The 26,753-nt window shown below is 42.9% G+C and overlaps 1 protein-coding gene across 2 annotated transcripts; it reads left to right on the plus strand.

The window, feature by feature from the left end:
- Window positions 1–1,258: 1,258 nt before the first annotated feature.
- Window positions 1,259–26,275, plus strand: micall2b (mical-like 2b). 2 transcript variants are annotated; one of them, XM_079499670.1, is made up of 16 exons: window positions 1,259–1,600; window positions 5,824–5,872; window positions 10,650–10,791; window positions 12,212–12,405; window positions 12,731–12,861; window positions 14,272–15,114; window positions 15,252–15,476; window positions 16,128–16,181; window positions 19,545–19,636; window positions 19,726–19,784; window positions 20,321–20,444; window positions 20,588–20,684; window positions 21,483–21,556; window positions 21,717–21,831; window positions 22,713–22,759; window positions 24,039–26,275. In XM_079499670.1, exons 1-16 carry the CDS (start codon window positions 1,458–1,460, stop codon window positions 24,104–24,106), a joined length of 2,457 nt encoding a protein of 818 aa, XP_079355796.1. In that variant the 5' UTR covers window positions 1,259–1,457; the 3' UTR covers window positions 24,107–26,275. The 2 variants fall into 2 exon arrangements, with proteins under 2 accessions (XP_079355796.1, XP_079355795.1); XM_079499669.1 differs by having other exon boundaries at window positions 1,261–1,600; window positions 15,252–15,463; window positions 16,112–16,181.
- The last annotated feature ends 478 nt before the right edge of the window (window positions 26,276–26,753 follow it).

Below are 26,753 nucleotides of genomic sequence, written 5' to 3' on the forward strand. Positions count from 1 at the left end.
GGAATACTTAAGTAAAATAAATGTATTATCCCCCCCACACACATTCAGTTTGAAATAATTGAATATACTTCCAAAAACCATAATCCATTAATTAGGTGTCAAACTATTAGTATTTACTACTAATACTAAGTTCCACTTTTCTGCCAGATCTTCTTTCTGGCCACAGGTTTTGCAGCAACAGATTCAAATAAAGTAAAGAGTTGTGTCTCACATGATGAACACTAAAAGCTTTTATTTCACCAAAACATTGCATCAACACTACCCTGACCTTCACAGAGAGAGGATTTTGTTTTACTAAATATGTGAATTTAAAAAGGGACCTTTGATCCAAATTACAACAAGGCCATGTAACGAGAAGTGGATATGAATTACCGGGTATGTAAAAATGCTGATTTATTAAACAAAATAATCCAAAACACTGATCCGCTAATGTTCATATGTAGCCTACGGGAGTGAGTGTTTTTGTAAGAGAGTGTGTCCCAAAGGTCCACTGGCTCTGTGGGTCGTTTTTATGACCTGCATATTTACAGAATTGTGGCTGGTGTCATGTTGCTTGGTGAACACACCCACCAAGACAGGACAGGACAGGCCAGGTTGGCTGCTGTACAAAAGACACACCTATTGTGTTTTTTGTGGTTTCACCCGTTGACATGGCACGCATTAAGACACTACTTCTGAATTATATCCAGTCCACTGTTAAACTGCATGGGTGTTGTGATCAGTGGACTATTCTCTGGCTGTTCTATACTATACTATTTTCTATACTGTTCACATATTCCCTTTTTTTAACTGTGTATTTGCTGATTTTCTATTCTATTTTGCATAGATGTGTATATTTGTGTCTTTAAAGGTAGTGGAAGTGATTTTCTTTGGTTAAAATAAGTGTCTTGATTAATTGAAAATGGAGGACCCTGATTAAACAAGTCTTTAGTGCTTTTTCTGGCAGTTTGTATTGACCTGTACTTTCTTTGAAAAGTACCCATTCTACAAACTGTTAATAACATTTTCTATCAGTCAGTCAATCAATCAATCAATCAATCAATCAATCAATCAATCAGTGTGTGTGTGTGTGTGTGTGTGTGTGTGTGTGTGTGTGTGTGTGTGTGTGTGTCTGTTTCTCACTCACTCACTGACTCACACACACACACACCTACATTATGTGTATGTATGTACATGAGGGAGAAACAAAGCGATAAAAGCAGAACTATAGTCTCCACCCATGCTACGTCACTGGAGACCTTTGCAGGTGTCAAGTGAGAGAACATTTCTTCCAGTTTCTCTCTGACTGGCACTGAGAAGCCTTCCCATGTTCCGGATATACAGCCTACTACTGGCTGAGTCGGAAAACTTTGGGGGTTTCTCTTCTTCTCCGTCAGTGGGGGCTTGGCCTCTCATCCGCCGTCCTGCTTTGACACCACCCAGCTAGTTGCTTGTTCTGTGTGAAAGTCCGGTTTGCGATGTCGGCCGTCAAAGCTCTCCAGCAGTGGTGCAAGATCCAGGTCGACGGATACCGGGATGTCGCTGTCACTAACATGACCACGTCTTTCAGGGACGGACTGGCGTTCTGCGCGCTCATACACAAACACAGACCTGACCTCATGTAAGTAGGACTCACACACCATCCACTCCATCCAACAACCAGGGGACTCACTCACTGGTCTGGACAACACACTCGTTACAGCCACTTCTCTCGCACAAAAGAAAACGGTCGGCATGCCCTTTCCCTTTTATAGTTTACGACTTGTTGCAACAGGAACACTATGATTCCACGTCGCAAAATGGCTTTCCCGTAGCTATTATTATGTGAACAGGCTATGTAAATTGCTAACTTGTAGGTTTGTAGCTTTGTTGGGAATAATGGGATTGCTCCTTTGGCACTGAATGTCAGTGAACCCTGGGGATTATGTGGAAAGCCGAGTGGCAGAACGGAATTCACACAGCGGTGGGAGTACGCCCCCTAGGGAGATGTCAGTGGTGCTGTTCTAATCTGCTGCTTCAGTTCAGCAGAAGCAACTGAAGGCTGCCTGACTGAAGCACTACCTGAACTTCAGGTAGTAAAGTGCTGCTGTGTGGTTCCTAAACGTTTTAATTTAACAGACCAGTATAACTCTGAGTTACAGACCCATATGGTCCATTTGGAATCCCCTCAAGGAACCCTGAGTGGTGGTTGTCCAGGGATGGGAGTGGGACCCCTTATCGTCCTCGAGGGGTGCATATCTTTGGTCCAATATCTCCAGCTAAATTATTGATAGTTAATCTTCACCATTAAGTAAGGGTTAGGGTTAGGCGTTAGGCGCCTAACCCCTACAACTAGAGGACGTACAAGAATGGCTATTTCCCTCAGTTGATCAGTTTGGGTAAACCAACATCGAATTGGGGTTCCCTTGTACAGGTAATGCAATATGTAATGAGTGGCGCCAAACATTTATTTTCTACCCAGAAACTGGAAGTACACCAAAATAGCAAGAGAAACAGCAGAAAGCTCTCAATCCACAAGCCTATGAGCAGATTGTATCATATCATTGCTCCCTATCACAAGTGACACAAGTGACAAACGTGATTTTGGGTGTCCTGCCCCTTTAAAATGAAAAAGGTTTAGCAGGGTGTCTGCAATAACCTCACTGACCCCATGGTATTTTAGATTTATTTTTATGGTGAATTTTGTAAATTACAGTGCGGTCAGCGTCAGAATGCTTTTTATTTAGGTTTGCTCTTCTAAGCATTTTCTCTGTTATTTCTGCCTCGCCCAGATTTGTGTCGTATGACCTGTGAATTTAGGTTCCTTTGACTGTCTCTAAACTGAGCTTGACATGACCTCCACATTGCAAGATACAGTATCATATCATGATATCATGATCATGGTATGGGACGTGAGAGGGATTTAACTTCTGCAGAATGATCGAGCTCCCTCATCCTTTTAAGGACATGTATGTTTTAAGAAAGTGGGTGTCTCATGGGTGATCCTCCACTCCCTCCTTTGGTATTTTGTCTTCATTAAAATAAGAAAAGCTGCGAGGGAATCATGGGAGAGAAGAGAGGCCTTTGGTGCTGCTGCAAAGACAGGGTTGGGCGTAATGTGGGTTCAGAGAGGGAGACAGTCAGGGCCCAGTAGGGCCCAGAGAGTTAACTACTTACCTTACACATCATCCCTCTGGGCACTTAAGGTTATGTTGATAAATGCCAGTTAAGTTCCCACCAAAAAAATAAATAAATACAAAGGCATTTGAATGAAAACACAATGAAAGTGATATCTAAGCTGTTTCACTATCATAGACCTGTTTGGTGCTGTAAGCCTGTAATGCTTAACCCATTAAAAAGCATCTGTGACGTTGGCTTAATTTGGCTATTCAAAACAGAAAACTGTTAGGATTTAGATGACGTTTATAGAACGGGTTAAACAGCTTATAGTACATTATCAAAATATTTTGGGATTGTAAAAAAACTAAAAATCTGAATAAACTGATGCACTACCCTGGGAATATTAGGTTGTACAGTCAGAGTTATTGTAGTCATGGTGCTCTTTGAAGGTGCTTCAAATAATCCAAAGACAACACATTGTAATTTGGAAGATTCCTCTTGGGTTGTTTTCCCCCAGATGGTTCAAGGCACTCTTGAATATATATATATATATATATATATATATATATATATATATATATATATTATTTCCAGCAAAACAAAACAAAAAACGCATCTGCATTCCAACAATGCAGATTTGTTTATCTGCATTGTTGGAATGCAGATGCGTTTGGACAAGCAAAAATGCCAGGACTTGTTTTGGGATTGATTGTTTTGTTTAGATATTATGATTTCAAGTGAAGAACTTGAGTGTCTCTGTGTGCAGACTTCTGGACACACGATTACTCACTGTAATAAATCATTTTGACAAGCTTTTATCAAAGCAATCTCTGTGAAGAGGCCAGGGAACCATTTTGAATGTGCCTTTTGTTGTCTGTTACATAACTTTTATGGGCGCATATCTTTGGCCAGTCCGACACGCAATAGTCTGACACACTGACCCAACTAACCGCATGTGGAAGCCACAGGTGAGTCTTAACCGGCAATGCATGTCTGTGCCACGGTTGAGTCTTTACCGGCCACATATGTCGGACTATAGGGGGAGGGCATAGTGACGCGTTCGGTAGGATTTTGGCTTATTTGGGCGCCATCTTCCTGCCTACATGTAGGATGCTAGGCTACTTGGCTGCCAGTCTGTAGTTCGTAAGTTTTCTTGTCAGTGACGCTAGTGTGTATATTGTCACTGCAGTACACCATACATCTTCCATCTCTCTACTATCTTTGACTTGTCACAACTCTTCTACTCTATGGCTCTGGATCGACGGTGGTATTATTATTATTCGTCGTTAGAAAATGTTCGGGTGTTCTGATCTGATAGCAGCCTCCGCTCCCCTCACGTCAAAACAGTTCTCAATGTTTACATCTTACTTGACGAGAAGACATGTGGACATATCCTTATGGAAAACACCACGAGAGTGACGAGTGATCAGTCAAACATGTGTTCTCTCCGCAGTAAATAAATAATCTGTCTGTATGCGATCTGACCATTATTATTTTGATTACACTGTCATGCTCGTTTGAGGACAGTACATACATACACATACAGTACATACATGTGTTTGGGAATGTTGCTGAAGGTTATGATATTTTGTCAGCTGATACCCAAATAAAAATAATTAATTATTTTATATCTACAATGGTATGTCTCCACAGTGAGGCTGGAAAATGTAGCCTCGCAGCCTACTACTATAGCCTACTAGCCTACTGGTAGGCAGGGAAATGGCAACCAGAATAACCCGTTCTGAGTGAAACTGCTCCCTATGCACTGGCCCTATTTTTATGTCGGACTAACGTATGCCCCCCAACGTATATATATATAAGAATGCTGCAATGAGAACATCAGTTCAAAGCGAAGTGGCACTGGTGGTAGAATCCTAGACACTCATGGGTGTCAGATGCGTGAATCTATTCTACGTTCAAGCATAGACATGGTAACGCCCCGCCTGCCTCTGATTGGCCTACCGACACTGCCGGCCACACCAGGCTTTCCTCCGAGGTGGAGGATACATGCTGGATAGTCTGCTGCGAGGTTACTCCTTGGTGGGAAATAATACAAGTACGATATAATACAAGAAGAGAATGACAGCTTGGCACGCGTGACAGTGACTTTTATTTTTGTAGAAGAGGCAAACTAATATAGTTTATGCCGTTTGCTTTGATGGAATAATTGATTGTGTGTTCTTAATAAAGTGTGTTGATTATTGTGTCCTTTATTTGTATGTGTAAACTTGAAACATTATTGTACTGTAAGGTCTCTTTTCCCTTGATTCTTTATCTTTTTAGTATTAGTTTACTATAATTTGATTAATACACGATAATCAACACTAACACTTTATTTAGATCACAATCGTAGTACAACGTGATTGCACGTGTTCAATCAATTATTCAATCAAAGGAAACGGCATAAGCAATATTAGTTTGCCTCTTCTACAAAAATAAAAGTTACAAGTTAGTTACAAGCGTGCCAAGCTGTCTTTCTCGGAGGACAGTCTCGTGAGACCATGGGGGCAAGACGGGCAGTGTCGGTAGGCCAATCAGAGGCAGGCGGGGCGTTACCATGTCTATGCTCGGACGAAGAATGGATTCACGCGTGACGTGTCAGATAACTTATTAAGGGATTTGTGCATAAATTACTGAATGACAAACTTGTCAACAAAATAATGAAGGTTCATTATTGTTTACATTACATTGCTAATATGATTTATTTTAACCCCTCCCCCCCCCCCCTCTCTCTCTCTCTGGCAGAAATTTTGACTCCCTGAAGAAGGACGATGTCATTGAAAACAATAAACTGGTAAGCTGTGTGTGGCTTGTGGATATTAGTGGATGCCATATTGAATTATCCCCAACAGAGCAATATGCTGCCACTGTACCATTATAAGTAAACTGAATGAATACTAAGGATGCAACTTTGCATTCACAATCTCTCATCCATCATCACCACTGCTGTTTTTGACTCACTCCAGCTCCTTGGTTTAACCTTGGTCTTGGTCGTGTATACAGAATGGCGGTGCTGCTTGACATTGGGATCAGATAGTGCAGCTAGAGCTCTGGTCAATACATGTGACATTGATGTCACAGCCTATACATTGAAGAGAAATGAATTGAAAGTGCACTATTGTGCTGAATATAAGACTACATTTTTTTCCCAATGGAAATATCTAAGAAAACGGGGTCGTATTATAATCGGGGACTAGACTATTTGATGGGGGTTGTCTTATAATCAGAGTTGTCTTATATTCTGAACAATACGGTATAAATAACAGAAGGAAACAGTTGTAGGGTGTGCATATGTGGCTGAGAAAATCAACACAATGCATTCCCAGGATGATTGTGGTGTTAGTTAGAACAATTAAAGGTCTGCCTCTGTCAGTCAAATGAATTAACATTACAAGCTGTATTCTACAGGCTGACCTCATTTCAAAAGTGAAAGTGGCATCACAGTAGTTATATAAGCAGGCCCGGTGTTAGGGAGGGGGTGAGGGAGAGATGCTCCCTCAACCGGATCATCTCGCCCTAGCCAGTTTTAAAAAAAATACTTCTGGTACTCTTGAATTAATAGTGTTTTGCTATCGCTCCTTACTATATATGGTAGGTCTGATCTATGAAATAACGAGTAATTGAAATATCGTGTGTAATTTCTGCAAATAGCATATGGACACGTGAGTGACTAGACGTGACTGACTGACGGGGAAATGCACGATTTTATAGTAAACTGCGACCTGCAGTCGCAATAAACAATAGTTCCTTGGCTTACTCTATTAACACCAGTGCGACCTCACCCCACGCATCCGCCTGGGTGACAGCAGACTGCTGGGCGAGCACTGGCGCTTTTAAATGGGGGATCAGATCAACATATCCGCCTGGATGACAGCAGACTGCTGGGCGAGCGCTGGCGCTTTGTCATGGGGGGTCAGATCAACATGGAATGAATTCTGTACTGGCCACATATGGATCGTGTCTTGAGTGTACACTACAGGGTTTGATGAGGTCAGATCAACTTATGGAATGTCAGAACAGGTCAGCTCCATATATGGAGATCTAAGGGTGGCAGTGGGGGCAGTGTCTTGAGTGTACATGGGCCCAGGTAGGGCTGGGCCTTAATTTTCGGGCCTGTTGAGAACTCTAGTTTTCGCTGGCTGCCGGGCGTGGCTAATAACTTTGGGACAGGCCCGCCTAGAGTTTAAATGGACAGGTATCAGTCAAAAGGGAGACATTGAAGAGTAAGGATGGATGGGGAAGGATCAACATATGGAATGTCAGAATAGGTCAGCTCCATATATGGAGATCTAAGGGTTTGAGGTGAGATGTAGAGTTGCTGGACAATATTGATGGCATCAGGGATCTCCATATATGGGCTTAATATTGATGACATCATGTGATAGGCATGACCATATATGGGGCGTGACTGACTGACTGACTGACTGACGGGAAATGCACGATTTCATAGTTAACTGCGATCTGCGGTCGCAACAATAAAACTATCAATGAAACACAGGAAACAAATCGAGCAAACAATAGCAAGGCTCTCTGAAAACTAAGTGAAAGGGCACACCATGATATTTAAAACAGAAAATAGAGCCACAATAATATGATAATAAACACATTTTTATAGCTCAGGAGATAATCATGATAATGTGTGTGTGCGTGTGTGGCTGATGACATGCCTCTGCTTGTCATTGTCTCCACCAGGCCGAAGGCATGGGGAGAGAGTATGTTTTGCACTCCGTCCGTGTGTGTGTGTGTCCTTCCGTCCGTCCGTCCGTCCTTCCTTCCGTCCGTCCGTTATCAGCTAATCTCCGGCACCGTTGGCCCGATCAATGCCAAACTTTGCACACACACTCCCTGGATGCCAACGATGAACCTCTGCCCCACATTTTCCAGAACGGCCTGTTATAGCGCCACCATGAGGCAGCTTTTCACCTTTTTTACCTAAAACTGCACCGATCTGCGTGATACGTTGCATGCACACTCCCTAGAGGCCAAGGACAAACCTTTGACCTGCATTTTCCGCATCTGCCTTGTATAGCGCCACCAGGAGGCCGACTTTTGTAAAACACATTTTTTGATATTACTCCTCCAGATTCTGTCCAAAAATCTCACAAATCGTTACACAGTATCTCTATGGTCATGTGCTCAAGTAGGATCTGTCCGATATTTCATATTCCATCCTAATTGGCTATAATTGGCTTTCACAGTTTGCAAGATTGCCCCGTTTTGAACAAAAGCCTCAAATCATGAACGCAGCATGCAATTTTCGTGAAATCTTTCACACATTTTCTTACTAGGCTGAGGAATATATCCCACCCTTTTCACATTGGCCTGTTATAGCGCCACCAACAGGTTGATTTTTGCAAAACACATTTTTGGAACAAAATGCCTCAAAAACATGTTTATATTAATCCTAAACATTTTGCCAAACATCTCACACAGTCCTGGTGGAGACCTGTGCCCAGAAGGGCACTTTTTCTAGTTACATTTGTTTCCCCTCATGCTTCCATGGAACTGCTTTATGGAATCCAGGTGATAAAACTTTCTCTGCATCACACACGTTTAGGCTTGTTAGGGAGAAATAATGTGCCCTCAATTTGGTTTGGTTCACAAGTAGGCCATTTTAGTGTATTACTATTGTCATTGTCTACACCAGGCCGAAGGCATGGGGAGAGTATGTTTTGCACTCCGTCTGTCCGTGTGTCCGGCCATGTGTCCGTCTGTGGACAGCTAATATCTGGCACCGTTGGCTTGATCGCAGCCAAATTGTGCACACAATTCAATTCAAAGGGCGAAAACATACGTTTACATTGCCAAAGCAAAAAGTGGAACAATGCAATCAAAACAAAATGTATATACTGTACAATTGAAAGTCAGAATCTCCAATAAATCAATTTATATGTACAGAGATAAATCCATGCAGATAATGCAGGAATGCACACAATGATTAGTCTTTAGGGTGGTTGTGTTCCATTTGATATCCTTCTATCACAGTAGCTCACCAATCTTGCTGATGTGTTTGCACATTGTTGTACTTCGCCCAGCAGATATGGGACTTTTTTTTGTCATTGGTCATGTTTTCAAAATCTCTGTGGGTGATTGTAATCTGTGGGACGTATGTGTCTCTGATGTCTTGGTACAGTGGACAGATGGTTAGGAAAGGTAGCTCAGTTTCAAATTCATTGTGTATAGTGAGTGCATTTTTCAGGATAGCGCCACCAGGAGGCCAATGTTTGCACAACATTTATTTGACATACACGTACAGATTTTATCCAAACATCATGCAAATCTCTAGAGCCATTAAACAAAACAGGTCTTTCTAATTTTTCATACTCTGCATGATTGACTAAGAAGAAGTCAAGAGGTTTTTTTCCCCACCACTGGCCTAAGATTGGCTTCCAATTCCACAGAGTATAACAAAAACAAATTGGATAATGTAAAACAGAGGAGTGATGAAGACAGAGGTTTGTGTGTACAAACACCATTTCCTATACCATATCTTTATTATTTTGAGGGAATGGTCCATATACTGTGGTGCAGTGCTCATTGAGAAGGAGCACGCACAGTCGCACACGCACGTATGTGCACGTGCGACGTGCGTACCCGTGAGCGCGTGTACCTCACGTGCAAAAACAACTATTCACATTTCACACCACTTACAAAAGCTGTCGAGTGTCAAAAGCGTGAATTAACATAGGAAAGACCCTGGCTGGATGCATATCAATGGTCCATTGTGTGACCTGCTGTAGGTATACTGTTAGCCCCATATGGAACCTCTCCCTCCGCTATGTAGCTCTGAGATGAGGTTCCACTGACCCAGGTACCGACGCAGGGGGACACCGGCAAATATTTTCCACAAGGCACAATTCTTACCTTTTTTTTTTCCCCCGGACATCGTATTCAAAAAGTAAAGGTCGGGCCCCCTGCTCTCAGATGTTTTACTTTCTAGCTCGCAAGAAAATCTAACCGACAAGTTGAAAGTTGAAACAAGTGTTTAAATCTCTTATTTAGTCAGCCTGTGGCCAGTCAACCCCTGTCTGCATGCGCAGTACTGCGTCCGTAAGATTGCATTGGGAAACCATATAAATGCATGCGTGTGTGACGTCATTAAAGTAGCACCCCACCAGTTAAACAAATCACCACTACAACACTGTCCATATAATTGAAATGTAATTTGTGAACTAGAAGACAAAGGATTACTGAAAATAGTAGAAACCTTCAGAGAGAAGATTATTGCTGTATAATTAAGGTCAGGAATACATAGTTTGGGAAATCACTTCCAATTGTCATTGCAAGAATGGAACAAGGAATATAGAATGTGGAATTAAATGTTTTGAATTGTTCATGAAGTTTGTTATGATGTTTGAGCCTGGATTGGTAACTAAACAGCCATAAAAAGTAATGTAGTCTTGGTCAACGAAATAAATTATTTGTACACACACACACACACACACACACACACACACACACACACACACACACACACACACACACACACACACACACACACACACACACACACACACACACACACACTTCATCTGTTGAGTAAAAATCAATTCTATGTTTTTTCATTCCAGGCATTCCAGGTGGCACAGGAGAAGCTGGGGATTCCAGCCCTGTTGGATGCAGAGGACATGCTGGCTCTTAGAATCCCTGACCGCCTCAGCGTCATCACATACGTCTCCCAGTACTACAACTACTTCCATGGTCGCTCGCCCAGTGAGTAGACCTGTCACACAATTATTACATAATCGTCTAATTCAACAGTGAATATTAGAAATGTACAAATCAATATTCAACAAACCTTCAACAGTGTTGAAAGGTCCAGTATGAGTATCCAGATTAATATATGCAATTGCGCCAGAGTCCATGCAGGGGTCAAGCTTGGTTGTGGAGCCTTATGGCTACTTGCACAAAGGACTGTACAAGATGCTTTGTGGATAGTGCTGAGGAGGGATGACTCTGTGGCTGAATATGCTCCTCATCTTCAATAGAGGGTATGCGTGTGACATCATCATCATACCCGGAAGTTATACGGGAACGCCTACTGAGTGGCAAAAAAATACTTTTTGGCCTTGACAGCCCATACATCCATCTGATTGCATTAAACAATGTTAAACTCACTTTGCTGCTCGATTTGACACTCACTTTATGCATCCGCATACCCTCTATACTGCATATCGTTGCTGTCAGGAGGAAACCACCTTACTTGAGTTTATTTTTTATTTTTTTCATAAATCAATGCTATTGAACACCCTTTACGTCTGCGTGTTGGTTACAAAGATATTGAACCAAAGAAAAGTATTAAAATGCACTTCGGACAAAACCTCTTAACCTTTGGACCCTCAAACAGTCTGCTAAAGCAGCTAACTCCACCCCCTCTCCCCCTCTCATGCAAGTAATTGGCAATATATAAAGTCACAATACCAACTTTAATGAGGCAGTATTTGCATTGTTTAAAAAATATAAGGTTTTCTTAATTTCCTGAAAAATGAACATTTTGGAGTTAGGTGGTTTCTCCCGGACAGCAATGATATCACAGAGGCAATGGGAGGAGTTCTCCAGGATAGCGTCCAACTTCCTCCTCACCCTCCGATCTGCAAAAACCTCCAGATTGTCCAGTTCAAATCCAAGTACTGTACTACACTAGCCTTCCTCGCCAGCTCGTACAGATCAATTCGATTATACAGCTAATGCAATGTTGTTGTTGTTGTTGATGAACACAGTAGAGAAGTGCCCATTTTAGAAGTGGGTTGTCATTCAACCACAGTCTGGAAGAAGCATTCCTTACCAACATCTTAAGGATGTTATTACTGGTTTCAAATGCAAACGGCTTGTGTTCATATTTGGAAACCGTGGTAATGTCCATACATTATTTGTGAGAGGCCTGCAAATTGCAGGAATGCCCAAGCCAAGAGCTAAGGCTAAATTCTGTTAAAGCTAAATTCTGTTCAGTGTCTGTGATAATTGGCAGTCACCACATATGGAGGAGATGATGCTTCCTGTATTCGTGATGTGTATCCTGAAACACTTATTGTTGAGTTTCCCAAGTTTGTGCATCTAGTGTTGTTTGTGTTCAAGAATTTCTTGTTAAATGCAAACGTGTTTGTGCGTGTGTGTTTGTGTGATTCCACTGCAGTTGGAGGTATGGCAGGTATAAAGCGCCCACCAGATGGCTCTGCAGATGAACCATCTGGGAAGAGGAACCAGCCTGTGGTCTCTAAGGCGTACCCTTCCTCCAAACCTGCCACAGAGAAGCACCCTCCGTCCCCCAACCTCGTCATCAACACCACCTCCTCACCCTCGACAACAACAGCCAGCCCTAAATCACAGGTAGACCGTCCGGTCTCATTGCACTTCAGCCCCACAGAGTTACAACTTTGATTGGCTCCTCAAACGGCACGCATTGAGGGAAATATATTGACTGATGTTTTGCAAGTAGGCACTTTTGAGGAAATAGTATTTCCATAGCTAGTATAAATACCTACGCTTTTTTGTAAAACAGAACATTGATTTCAATGCTCTCTCTCTGACTTCATGAAGTCTTTAATATGTCTGTGACCCTTTTTAAATACATGTTTTAGATTTCTTACTTTTCTTACTCCTTCAACTGTAACTCCTTTCTCTTCCCGTTCCTTCCATTACAACCTCTCACCAGAACAAGGTGTTACATGACCGCTCCAATCGGACAGGCACTCTAAGCAACAAGTGTGTGTCCTGTGACATGCATGTTCACTTGGTGCAGCGACATCTAGTGGATGGGAAGCTCTATCACAGGAGCTGTGCAAAGTAAGGTTTTGTTCCACTATCCTTGGATTGTCTTAAAAACTGTAATCTTTAGTTTATTATTTTTGAACAGTATTTTTGATTCTGTTTTTGTGGTCTCTATTTTCATCACTGTCATTGCTTGTGAGTTTACATAGCAATGCTGATGTCCTGACATTGATTTGCATTCCAACCAGTCGCCAGTCTGCCTCCTATAAGGCCCATAGAGCACCGAAGTCTGACGTCAATATCAGTAGAGGGCGCTAAATCCACAGGTTCATGTACTTTTTATTTGCATTGTAATCCCCATAGGGGGATTTTAGATCGCCTCATATAAGAACTGTTTGAAAAATAAACAAATCATCCCGGCCGTTTCACTCATATGGATATAAAGAATCAACTGAAAACGAAGACTGTATGAAATATGAGTGACTGACTGTCGTAAATGATACAGAGACACCTTCCTGACAATATCGCAGAGACAGTTTGTTTATTTTTGGACCACAGTTCTTATACGAGACGTTTTTAAGATGACCCCATGTTATTATCCATAGAGAAAAACTTCCATGAACCAGGGGATGAGCGAGTGACATCAGGACTTCGGCGCTCTATTGAGTTCTCAAATAGTGACTTTGAGAACTCACAGTAATAAATTGCGAGATAAAACTAGTAGTACCCTGTACCCGTATCCTCTGACGTTATATACTTCAGCTTTAGTTTAACCCAACACTTTTTGACCAAATTTGCATACATTTTGGTGTTTCAGTGGTACTCTACTGTGTAGGCAAGTAGTCTGCATGTTTTAAGCCTTTTTGTGTTCAAGTGCCTAGATAAATGTTGTAAAGGTATGGTACATATTTGAAGGCATTTTTCTTTTTTACATACAGTGGTCGCCATCCTCATGCGTTTTACTATACCGTGTTTGAAATAGAATCTGACCGGCCCAGGCAGCTGGCATAGCGATCCGGACACCTAGGCCGCAAAATCCAGACAACCTTTGCTGCGTGTCACTCCCCATCTCTCTCTCCCCATGTCCTGCCTTTATTTACTGTCCTGTAAATAAAGGCATAAAAGCCCCCAAACAAAACAAAAAAAGTAAAATACAACCTGACCCAGAAATTGCTTTGCTTTGACAGTACCCATCCAACAGATCCACAGTATGTCTTCTTAGGCTGTGGGAATAGGACTCTGTTGCCTACTAGCCATGAATAAACGAGAGCTGGGAGGCATTAAAGACTGATGTCAGATAGCCTGGTAAAATTATTTGGAATATGAGGCTCTTTTTTTGCGATAGGCAGGCTGTGCCGGCCTGGAGCCTACATGGCCCGAAGGACATTTTTGTGAGTGCCGGTAATTCCTCTGACTATATACAGGTTTTGAAGCCAACATAAATAACCTCCATTCACTCTGAGTTGCTTTGTCTCCGTGCTGCAGGTCTGTGTTCCCTGAACGTACACCATTAAGAGACGTGGCCAAAAACACGGATGTTAACAGAAACACGCCGCAACCAGTCCCTTTAAAAAGCAACGTTGTTAACCAGCCCCCCAAACCCTCCAGACTGGGCCCTAACTGGTTGACCGCCAAGACGGAGAAGTCCAGCCCTCAGGCCATCACCCCCGGGAATCCACCCACATCATCTCCAACATGGCGGCCTGCTTCGGGTCTCTCTCCTGTGGGTACGGGAAACCGGGCAGCTCCTGCATCCACCACCACCACCACCTCCTACCCCATCCCAACCTCACGGACCACCCGTGACCCCACAACCACTACAACCACCACCACCACTATCACCATCACTCCAAGGCCATCTGCATCTCCACGGAGTAGTCTTAACCCCACATCCATGATCTCCACAGCACCCACTCCAGCCCCACGAACCTCAGATGCCTCGACTAAAACGCACCAGGCCAAGTTCAAATTCTTCCAAACTGGGCCTGATAACACTGTGGCTGAAGAGCAGGACAGGAAGAAGACGCCGACCCAGAACAGATGGTCGAATGAGGGCAGTCAGGGGTTAAGGACAGGGCAGGATGTGAGAGTGGTAGTGAGCATGGCTGGTGTGGGTGATAATAACGGGTCTAGGAATGAGGACACGGGTGGCAATGTGGCTAAAGCAGCTGGGCCGCCGAGTGGAGCTTCTGGAAAGCTTTGGTCCAAAGAGGAGAACACTAGCAATAGCAAGAACCAGGCAGCAGCCTTCCTCACTAAGAAACTGACTGAGGAGAACAACAACACTAAGCCAGCGTGGACTAATGTAGCACTCAAGAAGACTGACAAGTTAGTAACCTACCCACGCATGCACGCACACAAACTACCCGTCCCTCTCCATCAACTGATAGCACATATTATACATTATACAGTACTAAAACTACATGCACCTCTAGTTTAACTTAGTACTCAATCGCTTTTCTCAGATCTTCTCCAGTTCAGCCTCCTACGAGTGAGACACCGGTGGTTCGAGGAAAAAAGAGGCTAAAAGCAGATCCCTCGCTTCTGGCTGACTTGGACATTCCGTCTGTGACAAACACTCCTCCTAGCCCTACTCCAAGTCTGCCTAGTAAGAGTGGACTGGGTGGCAGGACCGGCTCTCCCAAGGCTCCCAACACGGCCTCACCCAATACCACAGGTAAAAGGTGTGTGTGTGTGTGTGTGTGTGTGTGTGTGTGTGTGTGTGTGTGTGTGTGTGTGTGTGTGTGTGTGTGTGTGTGTGTGTGTGTGTGTGTGTGTGTGTGTGTGTGTGTGTGTGTGTGTGTGTGTGTGTGTGTGTGTGTGTGTGTGTGTGTGTGTGTGTGTGTGTGTGTGTGTGTGTGTGTGGGTAACTAGTGAGTGCATTTAGCAGACGCTCTTAATCCAGAGCGATTTACATTAGGCAACATTTGACCAAGACTACATATGATATTTACAGACTTCCTGACTAATTCAAAACATTTAATTCCACATTCTATAATTCCTTGTTCCATTCTTGCAGTTGGAAGTGATTTCCCAGACCAGTGCAAAACTATTTATTCCTGACCTTAATTATACAGCAGATTGTCTTCTTTAAGGTTTCTACTATTTTCAGTAATCCTTTGTCTTCTAGGTCACAAATTACATTTCAATTATACGGATAGTGTTGTAGTGGTGATTTGTTTAACTGGTGGAATGCTATTATTATACGGACCATGCCCTGAATAACAGGGTTCTAAGAACATAAATAGTGTTGGAAGGTGTGATGAAGAGATTGTCCCAAAAGGGGTCAAATACGCTGATGTTTTCCCAAAAATGTCTCTTTCAGTAACGTCAGAGAACAGCGGTGCCCCCACGGAGTGGAGGTCTAAACTCAAACCCATCTCTAACGAAAACAAGTGAGATTGTGACGTCTGCCTAAATGATTCCTATTCACCTTTTTCATATGGTCCATAAGTCTTTGCGTTTGTGTGTGCATAAGTTCCTCTTTCTCTTGCTGTGTTGCCAGTTTTGCGTGGCCAGGTCTATGAAAACAAGCTCAAATGAAAATAGTGGATCTACAAGCTCACAGCAACACATTGTGAGGTTGTACATCTGTTATTTAAAAACACATTGAGAATATATCATTTTAATAAAAAAGGCAAAAATATTTTAGATTGATGTCTGTGGACAATTACATATTAATCTGGGGTTCCTTGACGTCAAGAAATGTGGAAACCAATGGTTTAAACAACATTAGGAAGCAAGCCCAAATAAGCAACTGCTGTACACTTTAGAATCAAGCCCAAAAAACCATCAACTAGCAACTACCAATAGTTTATTTGCAAATGACTTTACAGAAAAAACAAGTCAAAGGTTATAATAAGCTTATAATAAGCAGACAACATGGCAACACGGCCTGAAGGAAGCAAAGCACACACACAAGGAGCCCCAGTACGTTGGCGGGGAAAGACGTGGATACCCTGCTGACATGCATCCTATTGTCCTTTATTGTTCTTATCCTGTCATTTGTCATGTGAATCCAACATTTGTCCATTTCCATAACTGTTACTTTTCGCGATTCAAATTCTAAAAGGCGAAGGTAGCAGATCTGCAAGCTCAAACTTTCGAACTTGTGGATCTGCTCATTTTGATGCTTTTGTGTGATGCTGTAGTGACCAAGTAGGGCGTACATTTTTAACACGTTTAGTGCGGAAGTTTTCGATCATGAAAATAACTTCACTGCCCCAGTTTTTCCACTAACCTTTGAAGAATCACCTGGTCGTGAAGGTACCTCCATTTCGCGATCATCCCCCTTAAAATCACGTGGTCGCTTTTTCTAGGTAATATTCCACTAGCGCCGTCGATAACAACACAGAGAAACACAGCGACCCATAGCGCGCCGCCATTGCCATTGCATCGAGACTCGATTTCCCAGCAGCCCTGAGAAACGAGCGTGAGTGGTTTTGTTCCGGTCATGTGATCCAAACGTGTGACGTACAGTATGCCATTGAGGGTCCACTGAAAACCTTGTATGTCTTAAAAGTTATCAAAATTGGCGAATAAAACAAATACAACAAAAGTCGGGAAATTCGGGTTCAGCAGTCAAACAAGGTTTCTGCCCGACAGTGTGAACTAGCTAGAACCACTAGGCCCCACAGGCCAGTATCATATTATTTAGATAGATCCTTCCACCTAGGGATGTCCCGATACCCTTTTTTCGTTTCCGATCCGATTCCGATCCAACAATTTATGTGTTAGCCGATACCGATACCAGTGCTTTTTTTAAAAAAGTGTAAAGTACATGTACTCATGTTGGTTGCGTTATCACGTAGAATAACGTGAAGTTTAGCCCTGGTGATGTTCCACTTTGCATGCAAGCACACACACACACACACACACACACACACACACACACACACACACACACACACACACACACACACTATGCATATTATATATATGCTTATTATATTTTAATAATCTTCTCTTTATTTTAACCAACCAAGGCATCCCTTTGCACTACATTTTACTAGGGCCTTATACAGTACCTTTCTAAAAGACAGAGTTTGATTGATTGATTGATTGAAAATTGTATTAACAGTTTGCAGAATTACAGTACATTTCAAGCACAAACTCAATACAAAGGCTGTTAACTGTGAGTGGACGACCCAATTAAGCATTACACTTGAGGGAACTGTTAATTGTGTACCATCACTTTAAATGCATAATGTATACATCATCGTACGTTGGTGTCACGCACCAAAAATAGCCAGTCTACAAGCTCACACCACGTCTGGTTGCACTGCGTTGTGAGCTTGTAGCTCTGCCTTTTCAGCAACGATAGATTGAGAAGTTGCATGCACTGATGCACATTGGAATATGTCACGTATTATGTGAGACTATTCAATCGATCTGCGGGAGATATTATAACTACGCTTCCTCCCCGCAAATATATATCATATGCGGGGAGGAAGCGTCAGTGAATCCTCGCTATGAGTCTGGCCGCGCCAGGCTAGCAGCTGACGGCTCCCGTGTTGTTTCGACTCGGTGCAGACATGATGCAAAGGTATCGCATTTGGGTTTAATACAATGCATTATTGACAGATGCATTAAAATGTAACCAAACTTTTCCACCCGTTCCACCCACGGCGCAAGTTACCATGAGCGTCAGACCACCGTGGCCCAGTCAGTTTAGAGTTTATTTGTCCAGTCTAACTTCGAAGAGAGGGGGAGAAAGAAAAACAACAAAAGATAGTCTACTTGGCAGCCCTTGTGCATGCAAATTTATGTTAGTCGCAAACTACAGCAAGCCGCCATTGTTTTAAATTGTCCCCCATTCGCACGTCGGCAAAGCCGTTCACACCTACGGCTGGAGATGCGCGTTTTCAATACCGGCGGCCCCGTCTCACCGTGCTGCGCGCATTAAGTGATTAAATAAAATGTGGTATCGGATTGGTGCGGGCGTACTTGCCGATTCCGATATGACCAAATAAGGGCATATCGGAGGGCATTCCGATACAAGTATCGGTATCGGGACATGCCTACTTCCACCCATTCACCAAACACCCCAGACATGCCCTCCTCTGTCTGCTAGGTCTAGGACAATGGACAATACTTGAACTGAACGTATGCTCTTGCTCAGCATAATCCCCCCCCTCCCCCCACACACACACACAGACACACACATACACACTGTACACACACACACACACACACACACACACACACACACACACCCGTATTATGGACAATAAGCTCTCTCTCTCTCTCTGCAATACGAACAATGGCACTGTGTGTCTACAAGTGCAATGTGTGTCAATGCCTCTATACGAAATCATGCTACTGTACTGTTATCATTATCTCTACCACACTGACAGAGACTGCTCCTTGCACCAGACCAATGTTTTGGTCCGGTGCGGCCTTTCTTATTCCTGTAGACGTAATTTTATATAAGAACAATAATAAGTGACTCTGGAGTTGCACTTTGCTTATTGCATTGCACCTGGACAGTTGATCTGACAGTTTGTACCTGCTGTTGTACACATGTAGAGTGTGGATTCTTATTCGGTTCCCAGTGGTTCCTAAATAAAAATAGAAGAAGAACACTATACATAAACAAGGGGTGTCAACTTATATACTGTAGGACTGTGTAAACTGGGCATATTCCAATTCTTCCAAACTATCCCTTTTGTTTCTAGTTTTGCTTGATTTCTACTCATCTGTCTCTCTCTCTCTTCCCATCCATCCATCCATCCCTCCCTCCCTCCATACATCCTCAGACTTGATAGCCCCTCTAAGCCATGGGGTCCTGGGTCTGGTTCTTCATCTACTCATCTCCCCAGTGCTGCTGGCACACAACAAGGCACCAGAGGTAAGAAACAACACTGTCCCACCTACAGACGTGTCACACCCGTTTATTTATTTACTCCATTCATTTCCTCTTTTTGTTCCCCCCCTCAGGCTTTTCGAATGGAGCTGCAAGTGCCAACGATACCAAGACGGAGTCAAAGTCCTCCAAGGTGGTTATGTATTCCATATCTCACAGGGAAAATATTGTTTGATTGCATAATTTACAGTAAAAACAAACACACAAGAGTTGCCTTGGACAAGTTCCAACGCACACATGTATTTAGATAAAGACCAACCTTTCAGCAGTCCAAGTGAACAATCAGATATAGCAGGTTTATCAACCCTTTCTAAAATCGGTTACATAATCCTTCGCTGAGGCTCTACACCAGGGGTCCTCAATAGGCGGACCGCGGTCCACGACCGGACCGCGGACCACCTCTCTGTGGACCCTGGGAGCTTCGTATAAGCTTGCCTTGGTGTGACTGTACTAATAAATATAGAGCCCCACTCTCCGCTGGCCGCTGCGTGGCCCGCGTCGCGCTCATGGGACCGGACCTTAGTCTTTTTCAAAAATTATTAGTGGACCTTCAGAATTTCTAGTTGAGGACCCCTGCTCTACACTACCGTATATCTTGATTGTATTGCGTTATTTTAAATATTTGTTCCCCATGTTGAATGTGTGTACTGTGTGTGTGTGTGTGTGTAGCATAAGCCAGACTACATCCCCAAGGAGAAGATTCTGAAGGAGTTGCAGGAGATTGAAGACAACCTCAACGAGTTGGAGAAGAGAGGAGTGGATCTGGAGAAGCGCCTTCGGGACAGTGAAGAAGGTGGAACATGCACGCACGTCGCACACACGCTTCAATTTGATTGTTTTACTTGCAATTGTAAATGTGTTAATGTTAATGTTGGTTAATGTGTGTGATGCACTGTATATTCTCAATGTAATTGTAAATGTGTGTGCGTGTGTCAGAGGGAGAAGAGGATTCTGATGCGCTGATGGTTGAATGGTTCACCTTGATCAGGAACAAGCAGCAGGCCATGCGGCGTGAGTCAGAACTGGTCTACATGTGAGTATGATTATGAACTGATACTTTTATTGTTCACCTCCCTCAATGTGCTCAATTGATCCTGTGAAGGTTATTATTACGTAGTAGTTTGTCCCAAACTTTGCTTGTTCTACTGACAGGAGATTTGAGACTCTAGGACGGGGGCAGACTGGTAGCCAACAGTCTTAACAATCAACCTGCACTCGCAGAAAAAGAAAGAAGCCCTAATGCGTCCGTTCATTAGACTCTTGACGTAAATCAAATACGTTGAAAACTTTCTGTGAGTGTGGATAGTTTCTTAGGGAAACCTTTTGGTATTCAACACTCAGAATTTTACGGTATAGCTGTGACTATAATGCTTAACCACTTAAACCTGTTTTGTCATTTGTCCACATCTACAAGTACAACAAAGTATGATTCAAGCTTGTGTATATATGTGAAGCAGGAGGTCGTTGCAAAAAAATAATGTATGCTCCCTCATTTTGTATTGTTGCTTTTTACTCCCTTCTTCCCTCCCTGAAACATGGGTTAATTGTGTTCATAACTTCATATACACGGTTGACAAAGCTGGCTGCACCACGGTGGATTCGAAACCACAATGGTGTTGGGCAGGGGACTATGTGGCTTCCGTGCCGTGCGGTTAGGGTTAGTAAAGTTAGTAATGCACGTGAGTCGTACTGGCGGTGTGTCGGAATAGCGAGCTTCGGAATGCCGGCGTGTAACCGCTAGGCAGGCGCTTTACCACTGTGCCCATGTGCGCCCCCTTTTTATATATGCATTTTGAGAATTCTCTCTTTCTCTGTGTGTTTGGGCGTGTAGAGCGAAAAATCAGGACTTGGAGGAACATCAGCCCACTGTTGAACAGGAGCTTAGAAGACTGATGAACAAACCAGGTGAAGAGACACTTATTACATGAATCAACTTTAAAACTTTAAAATGTTGAGAACCCCTGTTCTAGGTGGCTATTAAACCTCTTCCAAAGCAGCTGAATGGATCCTACACAGAGCTGTTAGATGCAGCCCTACTAGGCTAAAATGTTTTGTCTCCATGCAGAACATTTAAAGTCATCGTGGGACCGGAGGCGAGAAGAAGAGCTGATGACCAAGCTGGTAAAGATCGTCGATGACAGAAATTCCATCGTTGATAATCTGGACGAAGACAGGCTAAGGTAGGGGGGAGGTGTGTGTGTGTGTGTGTGTGTGTGTGTGTGTGTGTGTGTGTGTGTGTGTGTGTGTGTGTGTGTGTGTGTGTGTGTGTGTGTGTGTGTGTGTGTGTGTGTGTGTGTGTGTGTGTGTGTGTGTGTGTGTGTGTGTGTGTGTGTGTGTGTGTGTGTGTGTGTGTGTGTGTGTGTGTGTGTGTGTGTGTGTGTGTGTGTGTGTGTGTGTGTGTGTTCCTTTCATCATAAAAGAAGAAAGGATACATTATTGTAAATGGTATATGGAGCATTTATATAGCACTTTATATAGCATATTCAAGGCGCTTTACAATTTGAACAAATTTACATTGAACAAATTCACACACATTCATACACCGACGGCAGAGGAAACCATGCAAGGCACCAACCTGCTCATGGAGACCAGTTAGGGGCTCAGAGTCTTGCTCAAGGACACTTTGACACTGAGGGAGCCCAGGATGGAACTGGGAACCTTCCCAAGCGGCCGCTCTACCTCCTGAGCCATTACCGCCACTATTGGTCCACAACCAGGGATTATCCCTGGAAGCCCATCCCACAGTGTATTGTTCATTAAATATTCAATAGGTTTGGGCAATCACACTCTCTCCCTGGTTCGATTTGATCCCAGGAAAATGAACACCACACACTAATTCAATGACAAGAACCCTGCTCTCACTGTATACTAAACTTATTTATGATGGTTCCTTTACTCTGGCACTTACCTGTGAGCCTCTCAACCTTACACCACTGATTGGAGTCATCCAGACTGCTCTAAACCCAGAGCCATAACACTGTGATATTCTCTAATGCATTGTGCATTCTGTGTGTATGTTTGTTTCATCATATTAATTGCAGTGTGTTCTTAATTCTCTCAGGGAGGACGAGGAGGACGAGCAGCTAAACCAGATGATGCAGACGTTCGGTGAGTGTCGACACCCCGCGGCCATTTGTACGCAGTGTCCATTAGGCATCACGACCTCCCTGTCACCTCCGCTTAGTAGGCTTCGCATTATATCATTGCTGTCGGGCAGAAACCTTGTATCTCCATATTTAATTTTCTTTTTTTTTTTTTTACAATTTGTTTGTAAAACAAGTAATGCCCTACTACTTCGTCATACACGAGTGTCGCACGAAAGTAGTGAAAATAACAGCTCTATAAGCTCACAGCATGCTGCAATGCAATGCGTTGTGAGCTTGTAGATCGGCTATTTACCCTATTTAAATCTAAGAAATGGACAATAATTAGGGAACGATTTTGGACATACAAGGTTTCCACCCGACAGCGATGATATCCAATTTACTGCTGGACTTCCATCGTGAACCTCTCTAATTGACGCAGATGTTGTGGATTTTAGGAAATGGACGTGTGTGTGTGTGTGGGGGGGGGGGGGGGGGAGGTGTGTGTGGGTGTGTGTGTAGGTGTGTGTTGAAGGTGCTTCTGGGCGATGTTTGCATCTCATTTGATCTAATGACGGCTAATGGAAAAAGCATCAAACAAAAATGTTACCCCTCGTTTTTGTCAGCTGAGTTCCTATTAGCCAAATGGATAATGCAGCTGGTTAATTTGACCCTCCGATAGAACCGAGTTAAAGCTTTGCCCAATTTGCAATTCATGACTGAGAAAGCAGGGCTGAAATTGAGGAGATTTATTGAGCTCCAAGCGTAAGGTCGTTATGTTACCACGAGTGAACGTCGACCGCAGGCTAAAAGAATAGCCATTTAGATTTAATGTATTCAAAAAGTTAATATAAAAGTTTCACAGTTCAGTCCCACTCAGGCAACTGATTTCATAGTTTTGTGTGTGTGTGTGTGTGTGTGTGTGTGTGTGTGTGTGTGTGTGTGTGTGTGTGTGTGTGTGTGTGTGTGTGTGTGTGTGTGTGTGTGTGTGTGTGTGTGTGTGTGTGTGTGTGTGTGTGTGTGTGTGTGTGTGTGTGTGTGTGTGTGTGTGTGTGTGTGTGTGTGTGTGTGTGTGTGTGTGTGTGTGTGTGTGTGTGTGTGTGTGCTTTTCCATATAGAACCTTCTCTATTTGCTTGCTTTCGCTTGTGCATGGATTTTCTCGCTTGCACACACACAGTAGCTCATTTGAAGATGATACTTGACTTCGATAGCCATTTTTGTCTCATCTCTAATTTTGTATCTTGTATCGCCCCCATCAACTCACCTAATACTCCCCCTGCCCTTACCCCCCCTCCTTCGTCAGACCTAAAGAAAGACAAGGTGAAGAAAAAATCTCCGTTCAAGTTCTGGGGGAACAAGAAGGAGGGATGATACCAAGGGAAAGCAAACAAACTCTGGGAAACAAACGCATGTGTACTGCTGCTTTTAATGTGTAGTGTTTTCTTTCTTTGTGTGGTCTTCATTTGGCCAGTTGGCCTGTGATTTTCATGGTACGCTATGTCAAAAATCCTAGTACTGCATATTTGGAGCTCCGTGTCAGGTGCGCAACTGCACATGCGCACGTGTGTGTATGTGTGTGTGTGTGTGTGTGTGTGTGTGTGTGTGTGAGAGAGAGAGTGAGAGAATTGGCCTTTCCTTCATCATTCAGGATCAACCTGGCCCACAACACACGCCGATGCATACATATATGTTGGGAGGTTAATGACTCACCAGTATTAGCACCGATGTGACTGATTCAACGCCAAAGTTGTTAGTTTAATCCTCTTCTAATCTTAATCCCTCTATTTAACGCACGCACGCACGCACACACGCGCGCACACACTATTTCTCACACCCACCCACACACGCTCACACACAAAACTACCCAAATCGATCACTTGTGAGGCTTATTGAAATGTTGTGTGTATACATACATACATACATACATACATACATACATACATACATACATACATACATACAGTACATGCATACAGTACACTTGTGAGCCTGGGAGAATACGCCTCTTGTTGATACTCTGTGTAGATCTGAGCATGTTTTATTCTACGCTTCAGAACGGTTGCCATTATGAATGTGTAACTTCCAGGTCACAACCCTGTCATACTCTCTCAGATGTGTGTGTGTTTATGCATGCCCTCAGGCCTGTCGGGGGGCTAATTTACAAGTTGTAAGAGACGGTGAATCTAGACTAGAGTAAGTATTACATACATTATTACACAAACTACTGATTTGTTTACACCAATAGGCCTGCATTTTATTAGTTGTGATGTTAACGATTTAAATTACCATCATTGAACAGATTTCACACAGGCTATTGTCTACGGACCTGCTCTGATGTTTTTAAGTTTACAAGATTCTTGGACCCCCAACTTGCACGCACACACACACGCGCAATGATTACTTTTATTACTATCCATAATCAATATTCTATTTAATTGAACGTAGGGCAGTGTAGTGTGTGTGTGTGTGTGTGTGTGTGTGTGTGTGTGTGTGTGTGTGTGTGTGTGTGTGTGTGTGTGTGTGTGTGTGTGTGTGTGTGTGTGTGTGTGTGTGTGTGTGTGTGTGTGTGTGTGTGTGTGTGTGTGTGTGTGTGTGTGTGTGTGTGTGTGTGTGTGTGTGTGTGTGTGTGTGTGTGTGTGTGTGCGTGTCTTGAGTCTTTTTTAAGAATGAGTTTGGTCAATTGCATAATGTCCCAGGGTGAGTGAGCTGTGTACAACATTGTTACTGTCAGGCAGAAACCTCATTTAACTTTTTATGTTTTATTTCCTTCCCCAATATTAATATCAGTAGCAAAAACAGCCGATCTACAAGCTCACAGTGCATCACAGTGCATTGTGAGTTTGTAGAATGTTTGAAAAAATGTATAGTGAAAGTGGTTAAGTGTGTATTATTTAACCAGAGAAAGTATTAATAAAAAGCCCCCGCAGAGCCCCCCACAAGGACCCCCAGGGGGTCCACAGCAAAATATTAAAAAGGTCTTAAAAATCCTTAAATTGTCACTTCACTGTCATCTGGGGGGGACCCCCCCCCCCCAATCACATGGGGACCCAGAGGACCACACGTTGAGAACCACTGCTGTGAAGTAACATTTTTGGTTTCCACCCGACAGTAAAATTGCAAATCTACAAGCTCACGATGCGCTGTGATGCAACGCGAGGTGAGCTTGCAGATCAAGCACACAATGCCGTCACATGGCAAAGTATTAAATCAGGCTCAAGTCTTAAGCAGTGCAGGGCCAAACTGAAATATCTGCTTCCATGCATTGAACTGTAAAAGCACTTTTTAAGAAAGAGAAAGTTCACTATTGGGAGATTATTGTTGTTTTTTATGATAGTGGTAGGGTTGTACATAATGTTATGTGTATGTCAGAGGCTTGTATCTGCTATTTCAGAAACACTGAACTGACCGCGTGGTGTGACCAAACCACAATTTGGACGCACTAACCTTGCATTTATGTTATCATTTAAATCTTGAATTTTTGAACTTTTGGAACTTTTCTGGGAAATAATTCTATTATTAAATATTATTATGCTAAGAAAAGTGACTTTCTTTACTACATTGTCATGATTTATGACTGAATGCTTACCGTAATAATAGGTGCATCCTTGTCCTCGATTGCCAGCACCCCTTGTTTTGTATTTTATACATCTACTGTTTAGTCAACATGGAAATATTTGACATAATTATTATATGACTATGTGTTGAAGTTCATATCCTGGACAAAGGAAAGGGAAAAACATCCACACTCCCGTGCTGATTTTGACGACTAAAACGATGCCGAAAAATGTTCCGTCGACTACCTTTTTTCACTGACAAACTAAATATAAACTAAATAAAAACTCTTGTCAACAAATAAAAACTAGACTAAAATGTTAGGGAGGGACTGGAGAATAGATGCAGTAGAACTAAAAGACAAGTCATTTTTATGCTTGGATGCGCTCTGAAAATAGCTATTTTCAGCGTGCAACCAAGTGTAAAATCAGCGCTATCAAGGCCCGCCAAAATACATTTTAGTGGA

This window comes from Electrona antarctica (genome assembly GCF_951216825.1).
Source record: "Electrona antarctica genome assembly, chromosome: 4".
NCBI classification, from domain to species: Eukaryota; Metazoa; Chordata; class Actinopteri; order Myctophiformes; family Myctophidae; genus Electrona; species Electrona antarctica.